The 24,172-nt window shown below is 45.6% G+C and overlaps 1 protein-coding gene across 2 annotated transcripts in view; it reads left to right on the top strand.

Annotated features, from left to right (window-relative positions):
• The window catches only part of SLC31A2 (solute carrier family 31 member 2), an 87,525-nt gene extending 69,738 nt beyond the window's left edge, over positions 1 to 17,787 (top strand). Inside the window, exons 3-5 of one of the 2 annotated variants that reach the window (XR_015295862.1) lie at positions 6,323 to 6,545; positions 12,946 to 14,780; positions 14,914 to 17,787. Coding sequence is in view for 1 of the 2 variants with exons in the window: in XM_086921116.1 (XP_086777242.1) it covers positions 6,323 to 6,545; positions 12,946 to 13,189 (467 nt within the window). In the remaining variant the exon portion in view is untranslated. Of the gene's footprint in view, positions 1 to 6,322; positions 6,546 to 12,945 lie in introns of both variants that reach the window. The other variant, XM_086921116.1, reaches the window with a different exon arrangement.
• The last annotated feature ends 6,385 nt before the right edge of the window (positions 17,788 to 24,172 follow it).

Below are 24,172 nucleotides of genomic sequence, written 5' to 3'. Positions count from 1 at the left end.
TTTTTAAACATAGCCTGAAAACCTGGATTTTTTATGAGGCATTTTAGACCTAGTGAGAGCAGCAGTTAATGAACCCGTAGCGCTGGGACACTCTTAGAGTAGCTGCAAGCTTTATAAGTCCCTTTGATTTGATTTACCACCTATGCCCTGGGTACCCCTGGTACAAATATACTAGGGACTGATAAGGTAAAGTATCTGTCAACTGGGATTGCCAGTTCACACAACAGTTTTAGGGAAAGAGCACTGGCAATGGAGCCTGGTGAGCAGGCTTCGGAGCACTGTCGGAGTCGAAAACCAGCATCTAGTAGTCCAAATGGGGACAAAAAGAGGAGAACATGTGCAAAAAGCCCTGTTTTCTTACTCACTGGTAACACTATTGACATTAAGTCAGTCATAGTGAACTCTCAAGACTCAGACGGGTAGTCGGGCATACCCTGGCTGTTACCAATAGTGAATGGGTGAATAACCACGATCACTACCACGCGGATTGAGTGGGACAGGGAATCGCTGAAGAGACACCAGAGCCCCAGTCTCAGGGGAGGACTGTTTAATTGTTTGTGAATGTCATATTCTTCCTTTGTATGGTTAGCCATAGAAACAAAAATAAACTTTGGCTGGACAATCATTTATTGCTGTTGCCCCGCACATTTTAAGTTGTAAGCCCGTGTTCATTAACCTGTATTCTCTTGAGTGATAAATGGAGTCGGTGTCTGTGTAGATATCAGGAGCAGTGGAAAGGAATAGTTAAATCAATGAATGGGTAAAGTGTGTGAAAATGAAAACATGTCTGGAGACCACAGATGAATATAAATGGAATCTAAGGTGACACTAGTCTATTTTGACTCATCCTGAAGTCTTCTTTGAAAAAGAAAGGAATATCTGTGAACGTGTTTGGCACATCCAGGTTCATTTATTCTCATTTTATATAATGCAAACCTCATTAATACATGTTTCAGAGCATTACATTAGAGGCCGTATACAACGTTGGCCACACATACCTCGACAACTGCATAAACATACACAAACTTACCAGACACCTCCGCTCAGCTGGACTATTGCTCCCAAATAATGCACAGCATCAGAGTAGGCGGGTTTGCCTTTTCCTACCTAGCTCTTAAAGCCTAAAATTACCTCCCTCTGCACATCAAAGCTGCTTTCTCAGTTCTTGAATTCTGCAAGAAACGGAAGACCTGGCTCTCCACCTAGCGCTGACTCTGCTCAAGCTGCTCCCGCCTTTAGCACCAGCATACCCTCCAGGGCGAGTTCATTCATATACACCTGACATAACAATGAAAGGCAGCATTGAGATGTAGGTACACAATTTAGATACACAGAGACAATGTTGTGCAGTACAGCTGTATGTTATGTAACATATAAAGGAACAAAAAAGAAATTGACATATTAGACCCCTGCAGATTACATCGCATTGTGGAGCATCTAGAAAGAGTTCAGGGTACATAAAGATCCAGTAGTAACTCATTTGTGCATTAATTTATATTTATAATTAAGTACATCATGCCAAAATTGTGTGACTAAAATCGTTGAATGGGAAATACATAACAGCAGAGAGAGTAAACTGATCTACTTGGACATCAGCGAAGCGTCCAATATCGGTCCCTAACGAAGACCTATAAACACCATGAACCAGCTTGCAGTGGAGGGAGGATTAATAAGCTGGGTTTGGAGGGGGAAACTAACCCCCAGATGCATCAAGAACCTATTTTGCTATTCCTTAATAGCGAAAAATAACGATTCGCTATTAAGGAATAGCAAAATGCAATGCATGAAGAAATCACAAAAAAATTGTGATTTCTTTAGTGCATAGATTCATCAAGGTAAAATCCGCTCGCAAAGAGACAGATTCTCAGAATCTGCCCCTTTGCGACCGGTATTTTTGCATTTGGGATGCATCATCTCAAATGCAAAAATCGCAAATTAAGAAATCGCAAAATTGTGATTACGTGCATTTAAGGAATCTCAAATTGAGATTCCTTTAATGCAATGCATTAAAGTTTAAAAAATAGCGATTTCGCTAATAGGGCTCTCAAATTACCATGAAGTTGAACTTCATGGTAATTTGCAAAAACTTTGAAAAAAACACTAAAGGGCATTTTTCCAAGTTTCATGTTGCGCACACACATGCCCTAAGGCACAGCTTTCCAAACTTTCCACGCCGGTGACACACCTTTTTGACAATCTTAATCTTGTGACACGGTTATGCCATCGAGCGCAGCGAGCGAGCCGAACCTCCAACAGGGGGTTCTGGGGGTTACTCTTGCAAGAAAATTTTGAAAAAATAGTGGGCCAATGGTGCAGTTTCAAGCAAATTTGAGAAAGCAGGAAGGTTCTAACAAAGACAGTGACTAGCAAAACTGGGTGTAAGCAAGGTTAGGTGTGTGCCTGAAACAAGAATATAACCATGCACACATTGACACATGCCCCATTGATTTACAGCACAAAAAGGGGGGGGGTGCACACACTGCCAACCCTTCCAACCATGCAATAAGTCCACCTGATGCCTTGCTGAATATGAGTTATACAAAAATCCGTTCAGGACCCATCATGCAACTTATCAGCCGGTCTCTGCGCATTAAACTCAGGTTAGACTGCTTTACTCAGCGCAGCGCGCCAAAAAGCACATCATCCTTACTTCACCGTGCCTTGCTATCCATCTCTATCCCATCTCTCTCTCCTCTCCCTCCTCTCCCATCTCTCCCTCTCCCTCTCTCTCTCCTCTTCCTCTCTCTCCTCTCCCTCCCTCTCCGTCTCCCTCTCACTCCTCTTCCTCTCCCTCCTCTCCCTCTGTCTCCTCTCCCTCCTCTCCCTTCTCTACCTCTCTCCCTTCCTCTCCCTTCCTCTCCCCCCTCTCCTTCTCTCTCCTCTCCATCTCCCTCTCACTCCTCTCCCTCTCTCTCCTTCCTCCTTCTCTCCCTCCTCTCCCTCTCTCTCTTCCTCTCCCTCTTCCTCCTCTCCATCTCCCTCCTCTCATCTCCCTCGTCTCCCTCTCCCACTCTCCCCACTCCCTCCTCTCCCTCTCTCTCCCTCCTCTCCCTCTACCTCCTCTCCCTCCTCTCCCTCTCCCTCCTCTCCCTCCCTCTCTCCCTCTCCCTCCCTCTCCCTCCTCTGTCTCCCTCCTCTTCCTCTACCTCTCCCACCTCTCCTTTTCTCTCCCTCCTCTCTCCTTTCCTCTCCCTCTCTCCCTCCTCTCCGTCTCGCTTCTCTCCCTCCTCTCTCTCTCCCTCCTCTCCCTCTCTCTCGTCCCTCCTCTCCCTCCCTCTCTCCCTTCCTCTCCCTCTCCCCCTCTCCCCCTCTCCCCCTCTCCCGCTCTCCCCCTCTCCCTCTCTCCCTCCTCTTCCTCTCCCTCCTCCCCCTCCCTCTCTCCCTCCTCTCCCTCTCCCTCTCTCTCCCTCCTCTGTCTCCCTCCTCTTCCTCTCACTCCTCTCCTTTTCTCTCCCTCCTCTCTCCTTTCCTCTCCCTCTCTCCCTCCTCTCCGTCTCGCTCCTCTCCCTCTCCCTCCTCTCTCTCTCCCTCCTCTCCCTCTCTCTCTCCCTCCTCTCCCTCTCTCCCTTCCTCTCCCCCTCCCTCTCTCCCCCTCTCCCTCCTCTTCCTCTCCCTCCTCTTCCTCTCTCCTGTCCCTCCCTCTCACTCCTCTCCCTCTCACTCCTCTCCCTCTCTCCCTCCTCTCTCCCTCTCTCTCCCTCCTCTCCCTCCTCTCCCCCTCTCCCTCCTCTCCCTCTCTCTCCCTCCTCTCCCTCTCTCTCCCTCCTCTCCCTCTCTCTCCCACCTCTCCCTCCCTCCTCTCCCTCTCCCTGCAGCCTCTCTCTCTCCCCTCTCGTTCTCTTTCTCTCTCTGCCTCTCTCCCTCAGTATCTCTCTCGCCCTCTCTCTCCATCCTTCAGTATCTCTCTCTCCTCTCTATCCCCCCTCTCTCGTTATCTCTCTTTCTCCATTCTTCAGTCTCTCTCTCTCTCTCTCTCTCTCTCTCTCTCTCTCTCTCTCTCTCTCTCTCTCTCTCTCTCTGTCTCTCCCCTCTCTCTCGCTCGCTCTCTCCCTCTCTATCACTCCCTCTATCTCTGCCCCCCCTATATCTCTGTAGCACCCTTTTGCCATTACCCTTCTCTCAGGAATTCCCGCATGAGCGGCCCCTGGAAAAGCATTTCCTCTGCTGTTTGTGCATTAAAAGGAGCCGTTGGTTCTGATATAATTATTAAATGCAACTACTCAGAAATAAATTCAACAAAATAGACAAATACAATTATGTAATGTTTCGTAAATAAATGCGGAGGTCATAAGATAAAAATGCCATGGACCTGAGGCTGGACAGAGTCCCCACCTCTCTGCTAACGCCTGAGTTTTGTAAGTAATAAGATGCAGCGCCTTGAACCAGTGCGCCAAGCAGAGATTCCTTCCGAAACTGCTCGGAAGCTGCCACTGCCAAGTGTCTGACAAGGTCAAGGAGCAGGAATCATGTTCCCAGCAGCCGATGCCCCCGGCTAATTTCGGGGGAGGGGTGGGGGGGCTGAAACATTAAGCAGTAGGAGGTAGAATGACGCCGCAGGGGCTCTTAGAAATGGTGAAACGTCAACAAAGGCTCTTTAACATGCACACGGTCTTTTGAAGATCTGTGAAGTGCTGGGGTGCGGCTGTGAGCAGGCCGGGGAGGTGTCTGAGCCCGGGCTGCCACACACGAGGGGGGGTCATTGTCACGACACACCCACAGAGTGGAGGCGACACAGTACTGTGTCGCGCCACACACTTTGGAAAGCTCTGCTCTAAGGGCATGTGTGTGCGCAACATATGTGCACAGATCAATTTCAGGGGTGCAACAGGGTGTCCTTTGGACACCCCTGCACCCTTGAAATCGCATTCTCAATTTGCAATTCGCTAATTGTGATTCGCAAATTGAGAATGTCTTCCCATTCATTCCTATGGGCCTCTAGGCACATAGGAATGAATGGGGAGGTATTCCTTAATTGCGACTCATAATTTGCGAGTCGCAATTAAGAAATTTTAAGAAATCGCTATTTTTTTAGTGATTTCTTCATGCATTGCATTTTGCTATTCCTTAATAGCGAATCGTTATTTTTCGCTATTAAGGAATAGCAAAAGGGTCCTTGATGCATCTGGGGGTAATGCATTGCATTTAAGGAACCTCAATTTGAGATTCCTTAAATGCAAGTAATCGCAATTTTGCGATTTCTTAATTTGCGATTTTTGCATTTGGGATGATGCATCCCAAATGCAAAAATACCGGTCGCAAAGGGGCATATTCTGAGAATCTGCCCCTTTGCGAGCGGATTTTACCTTGATGAATCTATGCATTAGTCGGTAAAGGTGGAGTCAGTATGGTAACTCAAGGAGCACCTATTGAAAGAAGCAGGCCAGTGCCAAATGCCTAAACGTGAGTTTGTTTTCTCTAAACACAAAAAGGTTTGCTGAGCAGAATTTTAACAGTTTCTGCTACTGTGGTCCCAGAATGCCCAAAAAATCTCTACTGAGATGTCTTATTCCTGATCAGTAAAACAACTTGAAAAAAATCCAAGAGTGAATTTGTCATTGGTGCTGTGCAGTTGACACTGATCCAACCATCTTAGCAAGAGAGATTTGGTTGAAACTTAGTTGTATAACGGGCAGAAGACCCTCTTTCTTGGCTTCCATCAGTTTCTTTTATGTGGAAGGATCTCTTTGAGGCGATATTTAAAGTGTACTGTTGTGAAAGGAGATATGGCTGACTTTTTGTACAAAATGAGTTTGTAAGGGATTTGAACAGACATGCACTCAAAGGGAATGATCTCATTCTCACTGGGGCCTCCTTCAGTTGGACTTCTGTATGGGTATTCACCATAAAGCAATACAGGCAAATTCCAACCATAGTGTGCTTGCAGTAGTATTTGAAAATATATGGAGGTCATAGAAACACATTTTTTTGCAAGAAATGTATTACAAACAGCGCGTGCACAAAAAAGCATATAAATTTGTAGAGACAAAAAAATGACTTTTTGACATAAGTACTCAATATGTGATTTACAATTAATACTTTCGCAGAAAAAGTGCACACAATAATTTTCCATTTGGAGAATTGTCAGAAGTTAAAGTTCTAGCCCTGACTGGCAAATTGTTTCCATTAAATACACAGAAAATGAAAAAAATAACATTGACATGGTTCATCTGACTTTTACCAAGCTCCTAATAGCTAGCTTGAAGTTTAGGCCTGTAGCGGATTGACCGTGGAATTCATGGGTAATTGGTGTCCATGGGTGCCTTGATGGATAGCTAGAGCACATATACCATAGGAAGATTGCGTAACTCTTCTTTCTTTGCAGGAATGGCGTTGTCGGTACTGCTGGTCTTGCTCATAGCGATCTTGTATGAAATCATCAAACTCATCAAAATGAAGATGCAGCACAGAATCAGCCTGGCTAGGACCCCCCCGACCATAACCACCCCGGCTTTGACATCGGCAGCCTCTGGCAGAGAGATGCTTCTGGAGCCAGACCGCACTTCGATCAACTCTGGCGACACAGACTGCAACGTTCCCAGCAAACGGTAATGCAGAGATGTGTTTCTAGAGAAAGTAATTGCAGATCTGGATGGGGTTGAGAGAGTCTTTTGTGCAGTAGAATCCAATGCACACTGGAGAGGAGAAACAAAGGAGAAATAATTTTGTAAAGTCTATTTGCACAGATTAGTAGGGCAAAGATTTGTGGTTAGACCAGCACTACCTTTAATGACCAACTGCGGGAAGTGGTGGTGATGCAGACGTAGTAGACTGTCCAGTTTCTTGCTGCTGCTCTCTGGAATCACCTATCCACCTATCTTCGTCAGTAGCTGAACTATCTCCTCTCTGCAAATACCTTCTCAGATATTGTCTATTCCCATCATTCTGGCACTAACTTCCTCTCTTGCTTTCTGGATCCCCTTTTCTTTTCAGATTATTTGTCTCGTCCTACTGCCAGGTAGCCACTAGGGGTACCATTGTGCTTTATTAAAGTTAATCATTCATTTATTCTTTCAAAGGCTGAAGAAGGGGGGTGGACATGACACGTTGCATATTATTCATACAAAATCCAGATGCGGACCGCTCCAATATCAAAAAGATTTTTCCAGTTTTTCTTTTCTACCAAAAGGCTTTAAGGTCTTGGAAAAATATGTTGCTAGGCAGCTTTCCAATCCCTCCTGAAAAAACAATTTGTTGGGCAAATTGCAGTCAAGCTTATGGCCTGCCCACAGTGCAGTCTGCCCTTCTTGCCATTACTGATGACCTTCGATTTGATCTAGATCAGGGACAGATCAATGTCTTTATGCTACTAGTTTTTTGGGCAGGTTTTGACCTGGTTGGTTATTCCATTCTACAGGTCCTGTGCCAAGCTCCGCTTTACAATGGTTGGGTTCCTTTATTCCCAGATGCACACTGGCAATAAACCTGCTGCACGCTGTTTGTGCCTCCTCTGCTAGTTTCCTGCTCCGTTTTGGCTTTTCTGCCCTCTGTTTTGCCTTTTTCTGCTAGTTTTTCTGCCCTCTCTTATGCCTTTTCTTCCTGTTCGTTTTTCTGCACTCTGTTTTTACTTTTCTGCTCGTATCTTTCCTCTTTCAGCTGTTTCCTCAAGTCCTGACTTTTTGATGGTGACCTCTCACTCCAGAGCCCAGATTACCCCCGGGGTTGACAGTACCACGCTCTACATATGCTAATTGATTGATTGATAAGCCTTTCATATTACAATACAAATCATCTTCCAGTAAGATTTGGTGTCCATGAGGGTTCTTAGCTTTCTTCATCTTTTTAACATCCATGTGAGTCACCTGGCCAGACCATTAGAACTTATAGGTATGCCGATGATGTCGAGTTATTCATACATTTAGATGGCAGTCCAGCTTCCCAACAGATCAGTGGCGGCTGGTGACTTCTGAAAATTGTGGGGCGTTAATGTTGATAACAAGTTCCACAGAGCAATTAAAGGATGCAAGGAAAAGCAATTGACAAATTGGGACTGAGTACATTAAGAATACTAGAAAAAAGTGTGTAATTTACAACACATTTTCATAAAATTTTAATTACAAGGCAATACATAAAAAAGGGGTAGTATACCAGTAATTATTAATGGCAGGGAAGCTGTAATTAACAAAATAGCTTAGAAAGAAGGGACAGTTACATTTCAAGAAAACACATGAAGGCTGGAGCCAAATAGTAAGGCCTTGGAACTTGAAGCACAGTTGAACCCGGTTTAGTGCTGCATTTTACTACCTAGTGGTCAGTGGGTTGTTGGGTAACTTTTTTTTTTTTTGCTTAGACAAGAGTCCATCACTATTTTGCAATAATAAAGTAATCTTCAGTACAGTTTAGATGGCACACATGAATAATCCTGATTTTAATAGCCATTCGAAGATTCAACACCAATTTAGGTTGTTGCGAGAAGGCTAAATCAGGAACAATGTACCGAAAAAGAGAGAGCAGGGTTAAGCAAACATTAAACACAAAAGCAGTGATAAAAACTCCACAATGTGAGGCAAGGAGATAATACACACAGGACCCCACAACACTGAGAAACATAAATAAAACGAGTTCTCTCACTTACCAAAAAAGAACTCGCCAAACAAATGAACTCGCACGCCCAAATCCACCTCCTTTTAAATAAATTACCAGTCCCACCTAATCTATATGAGCTCCACAGAGCCCCTATTCATCCCAGGTGAGGCGTATTCATTGTTCCTTTATGGGCACCCACATCTGATAGCGAGTATTTAAAGAGATATCGTCATGTGCTCCGCATCCATGCGCTGCAGGTAAAATGTGGGGTGGAGCAGGTGGTCGCAGCAGGGACAGCCTAGACTAGGTGATAGTGTGAGTGTCCTTTCAACTTATTGGTGTTTCTGTACGGCTTAATGGGCTGCATCTAGGACTTTCTAGGCGCAGAGCCCAACAGCAGTCAGTCTTTGGAGAACGCATCCCACCTTGTTCCAGGTACACTGTTTACTGCACTGAGTCCTTTAAACTTAATAAAACATTATGGGGATTGTATTCTTGGTTCTAATTTCATTTGAGCTAATTGTGCTGATGCCTCATTTCTCAACAGTATTACAAAAAAAAGATAGGACAGACATCACTTTGAGATGGGATCATCCCATCAGCAGTCCCATGGCTCGATCTCGACCTGCAGGTTTAAAGGATCTTTAAGACGGACAAAAGCTATTGCCTCATCACGAGCGGATAATACATGTTGAAGCTAACTAATGTATGGCATGCTTTTGCAAAGCACCTGGCATCCTCTGGAAAACGTCAGCGGTATAGAAAGTAACAGAAATACACACAACTGACAGGATAACAAGCTGCATGCAGGTCTGAAAACAGAATAAAGGCACCCACTAACCTTAGTCTATCCTGATTGCTCAGCTGCAAAAGGATGAGGCAGTGGAGGCTTCACCTGAGCGCGCTCTGCCTCAGTGCCTCACAAACTTGGTTTAGGCACCTGGTTGCTTTCTGCCGACACATGAAGCCGTATTACTTTGCTCCTTTACTATTCCCATTACTGAACTTTCAGAAAGAGAGTGCACAGTGGTGTCAGCTGCACTTGTGAATGAAAGGTGCATGCCTAACACGGGAGACAGCTACATGGTCGCCTTATTCTTCATGCCACAGCCCTTAGTGCCATAATGTGTGCCGCGGACCCGTGGGGGTGGATATCTGAGTTCCCCGTCATCTCAGCAAATCCCGATGCTGCTTCCATGTTGTTTGCATTAGTGAACAGCTTGACAGCAGCACCTGGATTGGTTGGAGCATACAGATGCAGCACTCCAATAGAGACCAGGAGGCTGTGTCTGTATTCCTCTGGCTCACTTGCCACCACAGGTTGGGAAGAGCTGAAGTACGAATGTCAGATTGGTTTTGGTTAACAAAATGGTCAGATTGACATGCGCACTTCATTTCACTGCTACGGGCAGAGATGCTGCTAATCTTCATGCTTGGTCTAGCCCACATCGACACCATTCGGCAACGTAAGAAAGGACTCAATAAAAAATATTTGTGTGATGGCTCGCATCTCACGTAGAGGGTCAACGCCCCTTGGCGCTCATATGGATGAACCGCCCCTGCAACAGACCTTTCAATTTATCCTGGAATTTATTTGGCAAATGATGGGTAGAACAAGCTTAAATTAAATTTTGAAAAAACTAAACTATGTTCATTATTGGTAGAAAAGACTTACTTCCTTTCTTGAGTATAGCGGACAAGGGGCCCTTTGACCTGCTCTTCTAACTAGGTAAAAACTTTGTGTTGAAAATCGATAACGAGCTATCGCTGGCAGGTCAGATTTAATCTGTGGTCTAAGGATGGGACCAGTGTCCTCACCGGTCATGGTTAGACTATGAAAATTCCTGCTGCCTGGAACTACTGGAATGTCCGATCCACAAACTTAGTTATCCATAATATCTTCATTGGGTTTCACAGCAGGTCTAGTGTAATGCCCTCTTTACTGTTTACAGAGCCCTGTGTGATAAGGCACAGTTCTCTATCAGTGGCCAATTCAAGAGGTATCTTCCTAATCAATTCATCGTTCCAAAGTTGAATAAACAGAGGTTGGTTACCCATGACTTTTGGATGTGGCCAGCCAAAGTTTCAAGTTTACCTGTAGCAATCTGTCATTAAAACTCTTTCCTTGCTAGCAGACATCCTCTTAACACGTGAGATTTCGAAAGGAACTGATCACTTCATGAGTCGTCTGCTTTTGCCACCTCCTTTTGCCACCTCCTTTGCTGTTCTGGCTCGCCTTCACTTAGTGTCATGTGTCCAACCGTGTTTGTGTGCTTTATAAGTTGGTTAACTTAACACAATATATCAAAATATGGTCTAGGGCAAAATTGATAAATGCTTCTTTCTCATTCAGATATCATTATTAAACGTTTGTGTTCTTTTTTTTTTTAATGAGGAAACATTTAAAGCAACTAAAGCGAACAATACCCTTTGCGTATTTCTTTTAAAAAGTCCAAACTAAGCATAAACACGTGTATGTGCCAGGAAAGCCACGCCTAGAAGGATACATTAAATACATTATTTATTATATTTGTTTATTTAAGGAGGATACCCAGTGAAGAGAAAAACACAGTTCAGTTCTCTTTAACCAGTTTAGCATCCAGGATGTTCCATTGCTTGTCATCTGCTCGGGTTTTAAGCCTGTTGTGACGTCATTCTCCTCATTTAATAGCACACCATTACTCGAAACATATAAGCTTTGAGATGTTCAGTTAATCCTTTTCATGCCTTTCCATATAGAACAAGCTATATCCGTTTACCAGCTTTAGCCTGTATGCACTGCCCTGTGAAGCTTTAGGCATCTATACAAGGCTGGCTCACAGAGATACGCCATTTTGAAAGTGTGTGACGTCAGGTATAGAAGTCAGTAGGAAGCAGTGGTACCTTAAAACGAGGCACATAGTAGAATTCCACGCCCCATTCTGCTGTGAATGTGTGGCTGAAGCTTTGGATAAACCATCGAATTATCATAGGTGGACCCTTCACCGTTCCTGCCAAAACCCACCTTCCAGATAAATCTAAAGAGAAGGAAGTTGGCAGAGCGAGAGACAAAGTAGTCCTGTTTTAGTGTTTGTTTCAGGAGAGAAAATACTGTCTTTCACACAATAAAGAATTTAATTTTGGTAAAATTCTAGCCAGACGACAAATGGTACATGCTGGGGCACTAAACACACAAAAGGTGATGGGAGGAATGCTTGCACTAAGTCTAACCACTGGCAATCGCTTGGGCTAGCATTCCAACCTATCCTTCTTTTGCCCACCATGCCACCTCAGTTTGGACCCAGAAATATGCAAATCAGTCTTTTTCTCCTCCCTCTGGAATAAAACTACAAATATTCAACTACAACTTCGTCTCTTCAACTCATTTAATCTGAAGACCTTACTACACTCTCCAATAGGAACAGTCCAGCCCGACTTCCAGGCCAAGTCCCCCTGAACTGGAACACAAACAAACAAACCAAGACCAATTTTACGCTAATTGGGTCTCATCAGTTGGGTGTAGCTGGGCTACAGTGGCACAGTAAGCACTGGATCCATGCCTGGGCATGTTTTTGCAACTAATATGCTGGGGCTATAACAGTTGAGAGGTCGATTTATTTAGAAATCAAACATCTTTTACCCATGGCATGATGACTCTTTCACTGGTGTCACAGACCTTTACTCCTGATCCCATTATAGTAGAAGCCTCTTGAAGCGTGGGCCTGGATTGAACATTTTTTCTGGGGCGGATTCTGGTTTTCAGTCCACCCCTGGTCACCAGTGTGGTGCAAGTGTGGCGCTGGGACTTAAACTTCCACTGTGTTACCGTGCCATGATCCTTCTTGGCTCAGAATAGAACATAGCTCTACACTTTGTATCTTTCCCTCCAGTTTCCTTCAGTCCGTCTTGGTGTTAGGGCATAAATCCCTAGTGAAAGTGCACATATAAGTACCACATATCATAACATAGTAGTATCCCATAGGATGTTAGAGGACGTGCTGTGGCAACGCACTGTGTCCTTCATGGAGCACTTTAAAAAGTGCTTTTCAAACATCACCATGGCTGGAAATGCTGAACATGCTGTGGAGGGCCAGCCGCTGAGGAACTAGCTTCTTGCAAGAGCTGTATGCAGTTGCCCTTGAACTGCTTAACTTGTGCAGGCCTTGGATCCACTGGGTTGGAGACATGCACGTTTATAAATTAAATTAACGGTCTCTTCAAACTCATCAATTCATGCTTATTTACATGGTTCCTGCACGTCAGTGCTTCTCTTTGAGGATATTTTTCAAACAAGTAGACAAACTTTCACATTTGCAAGAAAGCGCATGTGCGCGTGTGTAGTCCTGCTTTGCACAAATGTTGAATGGATGAGTGCATGTTTCCCTCAGTGTTGCTGCAGTCATTGAGTGCATGCTTTACTGACTGCACCTTGTCTTTTCACAGGTGGCTACCCCTGCACGTCGGAGCATCGCTGCTGCATGTGGTGCAGGTGGTGCTGGGATACGCACTGATGCTGTGCGTCATGACCTACAACAGCTGGATCTTTCTGGGCATCATTGTGGGCTCTACTGTCGGATACTTCTTGCTGTTTCCGATGCAGCTGGAGACGCTCGAGTCCTGCCACAGGACGCCTGCCAGGGAGAGTCACCCTAATGAGGGGAGGCTGAGGACAGGAGGAGACTTGTGATCGCACACCCATCGTGGACCACTTACTAGGTCTACCAGGAGAAGAGACACCAACTCTACTTGTATGGATGAAGAGGTGGAGAGGAAAATGCAATTTTACCTTTTTAAATCTGCTTTCTCCACTTCGAGGACTGGTATCCCCACCCATCCAAAGACCACTTCTACATTATGCTTCACGTTACTTAATTTCAAGACTTGTTTCTTGGCTATCTTGAGGTGCTGTGGATCTGGGTTGTGTCTACAATGCCCAAGCTCATGATGAAATCTCTGCTTTCATGTTTTTTGTGATGAGGCACCAAGCTGGCTTGGTATTGGGGGGCCGTGCTTGAAGGGGCGTGAATCGACAGACTTCCCCTGTTGAAAAAACCAGGATAGGTCATGTGAATCCTGGGGTGAGGATGGTCTGGCATTTTATGTCTACATCTTATTTAAGTCTACATAAGTGATTTTTAAAGCATGCAACCTTTTTTTTTTGATCCTGCAACTTTCGATTATATTTTTCCAAATACATTTTTATCTTTTTTAAGAAGAAAGTTTCACAAATAACCAGGTTGTATTATTTGTTTGGGATGTACAGGTGCATAATATTACAACGTGTCTTACCTCCTTGAATTCATTGATATTGAGAATTGCTACACGGCCCCCTAGTCTTCCACTTGTAAGGGCTAGGTGCTCACAGGTTTGGCACAAGCTGTCATAACCACTCATCTGTAAAGCTTTATGGACACATAATTTGGCGTGATTTGGGTGATATGGCCTCGCATCTCTTGCAGACACAAGGAGATGATGGACGGATTGCGGATACTGCTGCATGAATCTGTGGGTTGCCACATTCAAACTTAGCTGTTCACCTTCGGGTATTGGTTGTTCAGGGCACTGGCACAGGCGTCAAGTGTATTTGGTGACTGTCGGGGCTTAAAGTGGGCCGGGTCCCACCGGGTCTGAGCACCGGCAGTTTTTTTCAGGGAACCTCGAAACGGGTCTCTATCGGACTCTGTTTTGTGCCCTGGCACAGGCGGTCCGTTTTTTCCGGACTGCAGTGACAGCAGGCACATGGATGTGCGCTGCTCACACTGCTCACTTCTCACTAGTGGAGAAGTTGCGGTGAGCGTTGTAGCGGAAGGGAAATCCTTTAAAGAGAGTCTTTTTCTCTCTGGATTTCCCTTCTCTTTTTGAAATGCAGAAGCAGCAACATCGTCGTGGTGTCACCAGGGTTTTAAGTGGAAGCTTTTTCAATATTATATACAAGCCGTAGTTGCTGCATATTTATCTTATGCAACTAACAAGCATTGACAAAGCCAATGGTCGTAATTTGGTGTAGGTATGATGTTACTTATTGTATCATATATCTGGATGCAAATGACAGAAACAGCAAAATACAAGTCGGGCGTCACACTATGCTAAACACAGATTTTTTGCTTGCGTTTTAAGCCACGCCCTTAATTACATTGGCCACGCCCCTTTGAGAGACCCCCAGTTTTTCCACCCATCTTAACCCCTTCGCTGCGGCGGCTATTCCGCCGCAGCGCTAAGGGGGTAGGGCGGCCGCGCGGCGGTCACGTGCTTGTGACGGAACCGCTCCGTCACGGCTCGTGGGTGAGCTGTGCTTGTGACGGAACGGTTCCGTCACGAACGCGCCCGCTCAATGGAACGCGCTGCGCAGGCGCGAAATCAGCGCCGCGCAGGCGCGCCGAGCGGGCCGTGACGGAACCATCACAAGCACAGCTCACCCGAGGCTTGTGCCGGAACGGTTCTGTCACAAGCATGCAAGGGGTTAAAGCCCTGGTGGCTGTGCTTTTGGCAAAGGGAGACCTGGATTTTCGTATTTGGTGGTCCCAGAAATTAGCAAATTTGGATAACACTGCAGATTGTCACATGGTCCCAGCAGCAGCCAGCACAGGTAAACGCGGTGGGGCGGGAAGAGCTGCCAGAATAGGTATAAATAAATAAATAATACATATTCCGTCGTCTGTCGGTTTCCCCCCCTGCTGCACTCTGCCCCACCCACTGCTCTTACCTCTGCCCGCCGCTGCTGCTATGGTCCATGTAACGTTTTGTTTCTTGAATGTGATGGATCATGTTATTGGCACAGACAGTCTTTCACTGTTTGCCACACTGAGGGAGTTTGGCAAAGCGTCACAGAATCTTTCCCTTTCTTGTCCATAGGTTGGCACAGTCGTCTACTGAGTCGCCTACATCTTGGATTATTAGCACAGGAATATGGATCCGTTTGCTTTCAGGACAGGACTGTTTAAGTGATTACCTAGAGGGCTTGAAGCCTTTCATCCCCATGATTGTGCACATCTGAGATAGGCATGGAGATGCAGGACCATTCTCTTCTAATAGGGAACACGTCTTAGATTATCCTTGAAGACTGTGTTGGCTGACAGGACCAATACTGTTACATCTAGTACTGGATGGTTCAGGGCAGTGCTTAATTTGCGCCGGTAGTTTCTGGTGGGGGGGCACCGGCACTTATTTTTCTTCTTCAGGCATTTACTGCAAGCAAAAGACACATATGTGAAAGATGAAGGAAGAGCAAGACGGAAAAGTGTCCCATAGGGAGAAAGCAGAAAGTTGCAAGTGTGAGCTGAAGCAGCAGGGAGTGGCTGTAAATGGAATAAAGAGGTCCAAGACAGCTTTAAGATTACACTGCCTCAGTATTCTGTGCTCGCACACTTAATTGCAGCACCCACGTGTTTTGGAGGTGAGCTTTGGCACCGGCACGTTTTATTTACTAATTAAGGGGCCCATTGGGTGACCGCTGGCCCCGTGGGGGCGATCCGCCCGCCATCCACACAGGAAAGATCCCCCGCCATGTTATGATGGCTGAGGGGTCTACGGCGGACGGACAGACCGTCTGCCACTTTTCCGCCGGTCGATTCTTCGGCCGGCGGAAAACATGGGTAATATGGTGGCTGTGTCTGCAAGACACCGCCATCCATATTACGAGCACTGTGGAGATCAGCCTTTCCCTGGCGGCCTTGCGGCCTTGGAAAGGCATACAGTCTTTGCCTTTGGGGGCCCGTAGCTGGCCTCCAGGAAGTTGGGGGGTGCTGAGGGGTGCACATAAGGGGTACCTATGGCACCCCCCTGCATTGGCATTGGCATGGGCAAAGTGGCAGGCACCGCGTGCCAATGCACGACTTGCATTTGGATGGCTGATGGGAAAAGACTGGTAATACAGAGCAAATCCTCTCTAAAATATGGATATCTTGGCAGAATGGCACAGTGGTAAGTCATTCCCAGGTAGAGATGATTGAGGGGCAGCACTATTTATCTCTGGGACTGGATGACTGAGGGTTCAGAGCCATCCACGTTTGGGAAAAGATGCCTGGGGACAGATGCCTTGATACTGAGCCATTCCCATCTGACTGATGCTTGAAGTTCACCTCGGAGGGTTCATGGCTTAGGAAGCTGGCATAGACAACTTGAGCCGTTTGCGTCCAGGGCTAGATGGGTCTGCGCACTGACAGCCTGATACAGAGTAAGGCACCATTAGGATTTGACTGCCTAAGAAATGGAGAAACAGATAAAGGAGCTTTCTTTAGGAATGATTCACTTGGGTGCTTACCAGTGCAGGAGCATAACACAGTAGATTGGCATCTTGAGATATATATGTAGGATTTCTGTGTCAGAACACGCTACCAGAGCAACGCAGAGATGGAAATTCAGAGTCTTTTTTTATGTTTGTGCTTGTTTTTGCTATAGGCTGAAAAGTGTTCATTACAAGCAATAGGCACATGAGGGAATTGTTAACAGAGTTAAATAACATATTACTCGACAACCGCAAGGCATGGCGGGGGCGCGAATTGTTCAGGAACACAAAGCCATTATTTATCTCTGCATATTCTGCATATTTTACATAAGACAGGGAGGGTCATGACTGATGTATTTTTTAACCTAGCTATGTGCTCTCTTAACACCTGAGTATGTAAATTACATGTTTGAACCCTGTCCTATGTACTACGCCATTAGATGTCTGTATGAACAGGAATGCTTTGAATTTTTTCAATGACAATATATATGGAGTAATTTTTGTTTCTGTTAAGCATCTTCGTTAGGTCGGGCCTACCAGACAGTACAAGCTGTCTATTTGCAAAAGACATGTAGGGAACCTAAGTGGACTTAAAGCCTGCCCATCGCTTACCATTGGTTGGCTTTATTGTCACTCTCATTTACCTGCTTCTTATTCGATAGTTTGCCTTCTTCTTCCTATGTATCCATCCCCTAGAGCATATCCTCCTAACCATCCATTGGGTTGGCTGGCTAGTAGTCTTCCACTGCTCACTTTTGGGGAACTACTTTTATTTCTCTCGTATTCAAGCACACTGTGTGAGTTCATGTGGTTTTTAGTTCTCTCCTTCGTGTCACTCTCCTGCTTTCTGTGATGTGCTAGCTCCCTCATTGAAGCTTGCTCTCTCATGTGCTTGTTCCCTGCCCTCTTCTTTCTACATTTTTTGTTCTTTTTTTGTGTGCCTCCCCCCAGTGTTCTGCTTTTTCCCTCACCTGCACCTCGTTCGCTACCCTTCCTACCAACCCCCACTGCCTTTAAAATATATATATATTTTGCACTGAATAAATGCTTTTTTATTTATCGATCCTAGTGGCGTCTGCCATCTTTAATTATTAATAAACAAAATGTCCACCGCACCTTGGCTATTTATCAGTGAATTGTGCAGCAAGTCCTTAGATTGGGTTGTACACAGAAAGGCATGAGTGCACTTTAACATGAGGATAAACTTGGAGTCTCATTTTTTAAGTTCTTTGAAAAGGTAGTCTTAGAAATGTAATGCATCTTTATTGTGTTTATTGCATTGGAGATTTTAGGCTGCGTATTAAACTGGACATTGTACAAACAATTAAATGATGTTATTTAAATTGAAATAACATGGTAAAGACCTGCATACATGCCAACATTTTAAAACTGGTAAGAGGGGGGTTGTGAGAAAAACTAATCAGGGGAATTGATTTTTTCCAATTATGTTACAGTGGAGGAGATTCCAGGTGAGAGATATCAAAAATAAAGCAATTTATGGCTTATAAATATTGTGAGTCTCACACCTGATTGTTCTGTACGCATGTACGTACCTTAATTCATAAACAACCGAAACAGTTCATAAACAACGTGAACAGGTCATAAAAAAAGTGCGATAAATGCCATTTCAAGATGGCCGCTACTTTTGCTTGCACTTCACAGCACTGCCTTAGTGATAATGCGCTTTTCTTTTGGATGGATCGGCCTGTGTGCAACCGCTTAAACCAAGAAAGAAAGCAGCACAGTAACGTGCCCACTGACATCAGAATTAATGTTAATACAGTTTCTAACTGAGGATGGTACAGTTTGTGTAACTGTACCGCGTTGGGCTTCGTACGTATGTTTATGGGCAGAGCTTTAGTTTTTAGAACCGCAGCGGAGACTGGAGATTTTAAGTGAACCGAGTCCAAAGTTGATACTGAAAGCTGAATACATGACAGCCCGAGAGATGGTGAGGAGCAAAAGAGTCATTGTACCTATTAGGGGCAAATAAGTTGTACCGCTAAAAGTGTGGAGTAGGAGCCAGCTGTGTATTCGTTATTGTTAACACTCACCCTTGCATTCTGATCCTCATTGAACAAGTTCACCTGCAAACAATGTCCCCATTGTAGCTCTGACCCTTAAAACGATTTTAACGGCTTTCAGTTTTTGCTATAAAAATATTGTCATCAAAGTGTAATCAGCTGCTTTGTAACTAATGCGGTTGTCCAAATGTTAAGTGTTTATTGCCTTGAAATTCAGCAGATTTCGCCAGCTTCTATCACTCATACATGCCCAATCAGTCTTCAATGCCCTCACTACCATCACTCACCACATTGTGACATCCAAACACACTTGCACATACCATCAGTTAAGCTCTTTAGTGAAAGATATATATATTTATTGAATTTGACTTAAGACCTTAACTCCGTGGTTCCCAAAGTGTGCGCCTCTGAGGTTCCGTGACAATCGTAAGTGGTGTTTTCGACTCGCACGAATATGGTCGAGTCTGGTATCTGTGAACCGCAAATGACGAGTTTAGTGGGTGTACGCGTTTTCGCTGTACTAGCCTACACCGTTTGTTTGTTTCGTGGGTTTCTTCATCTGAACCCACGGGTTCCATCTTAGATACGGCATCCATCTTGTTTCTTGCCCTCAAGTAGCCAGCGAACGGACGTTGTCCGCTTCGCGACCCTGGGACTCCCAAACTCTTGCGGAAGACACGTTTTCCTTTGAAGGTGTCTTTATGATGAGGGGGATGACACTGTAAGGCAGATGGCCCCGCTCGAGGCTCATCTTGCCGTGCCGGTCTATTGTCTTAGTTATGCATTCATTAGGCACGTCCCCTTTAATGCCTGCAACTCGTGTTTCCTGGTACCACCCCTTTTACACCCTTTTCGTTCTGTTCACTGTCCTCGTCTTCCTCTGCACCTGTTTCTGTCCTTTCCTTGATTTGTTTACTGCTGAATGGAATGTACTAATGGTGGGAAGATGTGCTTTTACAGTTGGGAACTACCAAACGCCACTGTACTTATGTTCCGGGCCCTGAATACATGAAAGCGACCCCTTATGATCTTTACGATGGGAACCAGGTTGTAATCTTTTGTGCACCATGTTAACCTATGAGAGAAAACTGTATAAAAGGAGCGATCCACAGATACAATTCGAATCAGACTCCTCGAACCTACACGTGTTGTACTTCCTGTGACTTCTGTGTTCCCTGCAGTAAATAAACCTCGAATCTTTGACGCCGAAGGAAGTGTCCCGTGTCTCTGTTATTTGTACGACGGAACAGGTTACCCACGAAGGTTTTAGGTGTTATCCCTGGCACCGCTGGGTCTTAGAAAAACCCAGTCCTTCAGTTGGCGCCCAACGTGGGGCTGCATCAGTGGTACCGGTCCAAGCCCGACGATCGTGAGGAACTTCGTGTGAAATCTCCGAGGGAAGGTGCACCCCGCTTCATCGATCCTGTTGTCGAAACAAGTGGCCCGACGACTTTTCCCGCGAAGATTCCCGCCTCCTGACGGCTGCGACGGACTGCTGCCCTGACTGTAGACCTGTTTTGGCGCCTGGCGTAGACCTTGGTACAGAGAGACGACTGACGGGCCTTCCTGGTGACGCCATCGATCTTTGAGTTAAGTATTTGTGGGTCGCTCCCAGAGTCCTTAGTTGTGGGTGCTTAGTTGTTGCATGGTTCCATTGCATTTGTGGTTCTTAGTACTTGGTTCTTTGTTGTGATATTTGACGTCTGCAGTCGCCAATAACCGAGGGTTTTTGCTCTTTGCAGGGACATTGTAAATCCTATAACCCTTGAAGTTTGTGAAACTCGGTTGGTGTGCAAGATGCCTGGCCGTAGTACTTTGTTCAGTTGTTTTAGAAGTTGTGGTGCGGATTCCCGACTGGAGGACTCGTGTCCGATACCTCCGGTTGGAACTCCAACTTACGAGCTGTACAGTAAACACGGATTAGGTCCAATTACATTCAATTAGTGTTGGGTTTGTTATACTAAAAAAGATAGTGTAGTCAGTTGGCCACCCCATGGTAGTTTTGGGACCCCGATTTTAGATAATCTTGAAGCTAAATTGTTTCAAAGAAAAGCAAGGCCGGCCATGTTTGATTCCTTTCGGTTGTGGCGTAAAGAAGCCAAGCAGAGAGAAATCAAACAGATAAAACGTAATAAGAGAGAAGGAATTGTTACAACGGTAAAAAATGCAGAGCAGTTTCAGCGAGATAAGGAGGAAAAGGAAAAGGAAGTTTTCGATAGATTGCAGCGCATGACTGTCGATAAGTGTTACCCCGCTTTACCGACGAGTACGGATAAGAAGGAGGAATCAGTAGAGGACCCCTTGTTGTCCTATCTCTTGAAGTCGCCACCTCCGTACGCACAGGGTACCGCAGTTCCTGTGGTTCCCCCTGTCCCTCCACCTGTTCCCGTTCCCCAACCTGTACCCGCTCTTCCGCTTGTTCCTGCACCCTTGCCTGCTTCTGTCCCTACTGCTCCTCCGCTTGTACTTCCTCATACTCCTGCTCCCGCTGCCTCTACTGTTCTACTTACTCCTGCTGTCCCTTCTGTTTCCGACACTTCTCTTGTTACCCCGTTGTGTTACTCTTCTTCTCCATCTGTTCGACGTCGTACTCCTTCTTTTGCAGCTAACTTCTTTAATTCTCTTGGACCTATTCTTGAGTCCGCTGGTTCGGATGGTCCTCAAAGACGTAGTCAGCTTCCCGGTAGTAGGGAACGTGACACATTGTATAATATGGCGATGGGTTGGAGGAAATACCCTCTTAGAAATCCTCCACGTGTGGTGCTTGATACGTTTTGTCAATTCAACGTACCGACACAAAGGTTCGTGTTTGAAGAAATGTGCAAGCTTTTACGTGATCAAATATCGGCTGATGCATCTGACGATGTATTGACTGCTTGGACTAATCTTCAGCTTCAGTTTGCGAGCGGAATGTTAGTGGGAACCAATGTTCGACGTGCTGTCGAGCAGTTGTCCTTTCGTCCTTCTATAATGCCTCGGGCATTGTTTGTAGAAGACATTGAGGGACCGCTAGAAGCGCCTGGTCAGTATCCCATGCGCGAAGTACCACCAGTGTGGATGCCTGGTAACCCCGGTGCTAATCCTCCAATACTACCATTCTTCCAGAGAGTATGGATACATCTTCCATGGAAACGATCGGAAGTTTTGCAGGTAAAGCAATCTTTGCCTGACCCTCGCAAAAATCCTGCAGGGTACTATAAAGAATTGTCTCAGCTAGTGGATGCGACGGTGATGAATCTCGCCGACATTGACATGTTGTTTGGTAACGTCGTACCTCAACCGGTATGGGCGAAGATTCGTCAGGAAAATCATGTAGCCGAGCTAGGTGATGACTGGCCTGCTCTTATAGCGGCTGACACCCGACAAATTGGTGGGGCTAAGCCCGAACAGTTAATTACGGCTTTGCCCCAGAGAATTATTACCCTTATGAAAACTCTCATGCCAGCTATGAAAGTGAATTGGGACAAGTTGTTCGCTTGCAAGCAAAAGAAGGACGAGAGTGTCTCTGATTTCTTTACGAGATTTGAGGAGGCATTCATCGATCATAGTGGTCAGGATATGGTTACCGAGGGAGGTCAGAGGTTGTTCGTGGACAAATTTGTGTCTAATCTGTTGCCGGACTTAAGCAACAAATTAAGAAATTCCGAGAGTGCGTGGGCTGTTTCTACTTCTGCTCTGATATTGGCTACGGCACAGTATTATGAAAATAGGGAGAAAGAGGAGAATGACCGTGCCGATCAAAAGACGAAAGAGCTCAAAACTAAAGTGTTGTTGCAACAAGCGTATCCTCCACGTACAAATCAGAATGATTCGCAACAGCGAAATCGATCGCAGTCTCAATCGAATAGGTCGCAATCACGAAATGACTCCTCTTCGCAGAGATCTTCGTTGGGGTACAATCAGTGTGCCTATTGTAGGGGTGAGGGTCATTTGAAATTCGATTGTCCAGTTTTACGTGATCGCAATAGTGGTAGTTCGTCTAGAGGAGGTCGTAGTGGTCCACAACAAGCATCACGTGGTAGAGGCCGCGGTGCTCAAAATGATCGTTCTGATAATTCTTCAGATTCTAATAATTGTTTCGATCAGCGTGGATCGTCGCAAGGAAGATCTGCGCAGTACAATGTAGACGATTATTACGCCGACCAGGGCACTGACGACAGTAATTACTAGGATAGCCATGGACAAGGAGAGGGAGTAGTATCAGTTCCGGTTGATCAGAGAGGGCCTTACGTCGCAGTTGCCACCTCGGGCGTCGTTGAGCCTTTTCTGTTGGACACTGGTGCAACGAAAAGTTCCATCATGCATTCGAAACTCCCTGGCGCACCTTTGTCTGGCTTAACAAATGTTTCCGTTGGATTCTCTGGCGCCCCCGTTAGCAATCCAGTTTCGCGCCCTTTGCCCCTTACAATTGGGCCTCGTGAGCTGAAAGCTCCTTTGATTTTGACTACTGGTTGTGGTGAGAATCTCTTGGGCCTGGATTTGCTAAAACGTCTGTATGCGACTTTGTATTGTTCTCCTGCGGGAGTAAAGCTTACTTTGGGTGAGAGAGTTATCTCTCCAATGTACCTGTCTCTCGATAAGCTTCCACCGGAATTGAGTTCGCTTCCTGCATCTTTGTGGGCAACAGGTCCAAATGACGTGGGCCTGCTTGATATCTCCCCTTATGTTGTTCACTTGAAATCTAATGTGCGTTTGCCACGTATTCCCCAGTATCGTATCTCCCTTGATGGTGAGCGAGCGTTGTTAGCGATCATCTACGATTTGATTGAGAAAGACGTCATTGAGGAGACTCGGGGAAACGTGTGCAATAGTCCTGTGCTGCCCATTTTGAAGCGTACTGATCCATCAAAGCCTCCTGTTTATCGTTTTGTTATCGATTTACGGGAGGTGAATAAAATTGTGATTCCTCAGTTCCCTGTGGTGCCTGACATTACGGCTCTACTGACTCTGATTCCAGCTTCTGCATCCTGGTTCTCAGTGATCGATCTGAAGAATGCGTTCTTCAGCATTCCGATTGCTGAAGAGAGTAGAGACCTTTTCGGTTTCTCTCTTGGTGGCCGCAGCTTTAGGTTTAAACGTGCTCCTCAGGGCTACTGCGAGAGTCCATCGATATACAGTCAAGCCTTGAAAGGCCAACTTGATGCGTTTGTGTTGCCGGCCGGTGCGGCCTTGATCCAATACGTCGACGACCTATTGGTGGCTGCAGACACTCAGGACATTTGCAAAATCGCTACAGTGTCGTTGTTGCAGCATCTCTGTGACTTACATCACAAGGTGTCACCTTCTAAACTGCAATATTGTTGCCAAGAAGTAACCTATCTAGGTCACTTATTGTCAAAGGAGGGAAGAAGGTTGACCCCAGGGAGAATTGCAGCGATTGCTCGAATGACTGTGCCAACAACTCAGAGAGATGTGCGTGCCT

Source organism: Lissotriton vulgaris, chromosome 5 (genome assembly GCF_964263255.1).
Source record: "Lissotriton vulgaris chromosome 5, aLisVul1.2, whole genome shotgun sequence".
Taxonomy (NCBI): domain Eukaryota; kingdom Metazoa; phylum Chordata; class Amphibia; order Caudata; family Salamandridae; genus Lissotriton; species Lissotriton vulgaris.
Note: the sequence above shows the minus strand (reverse complement) of the source record. Positions and strands in the feature narration are given on the sequence as shown.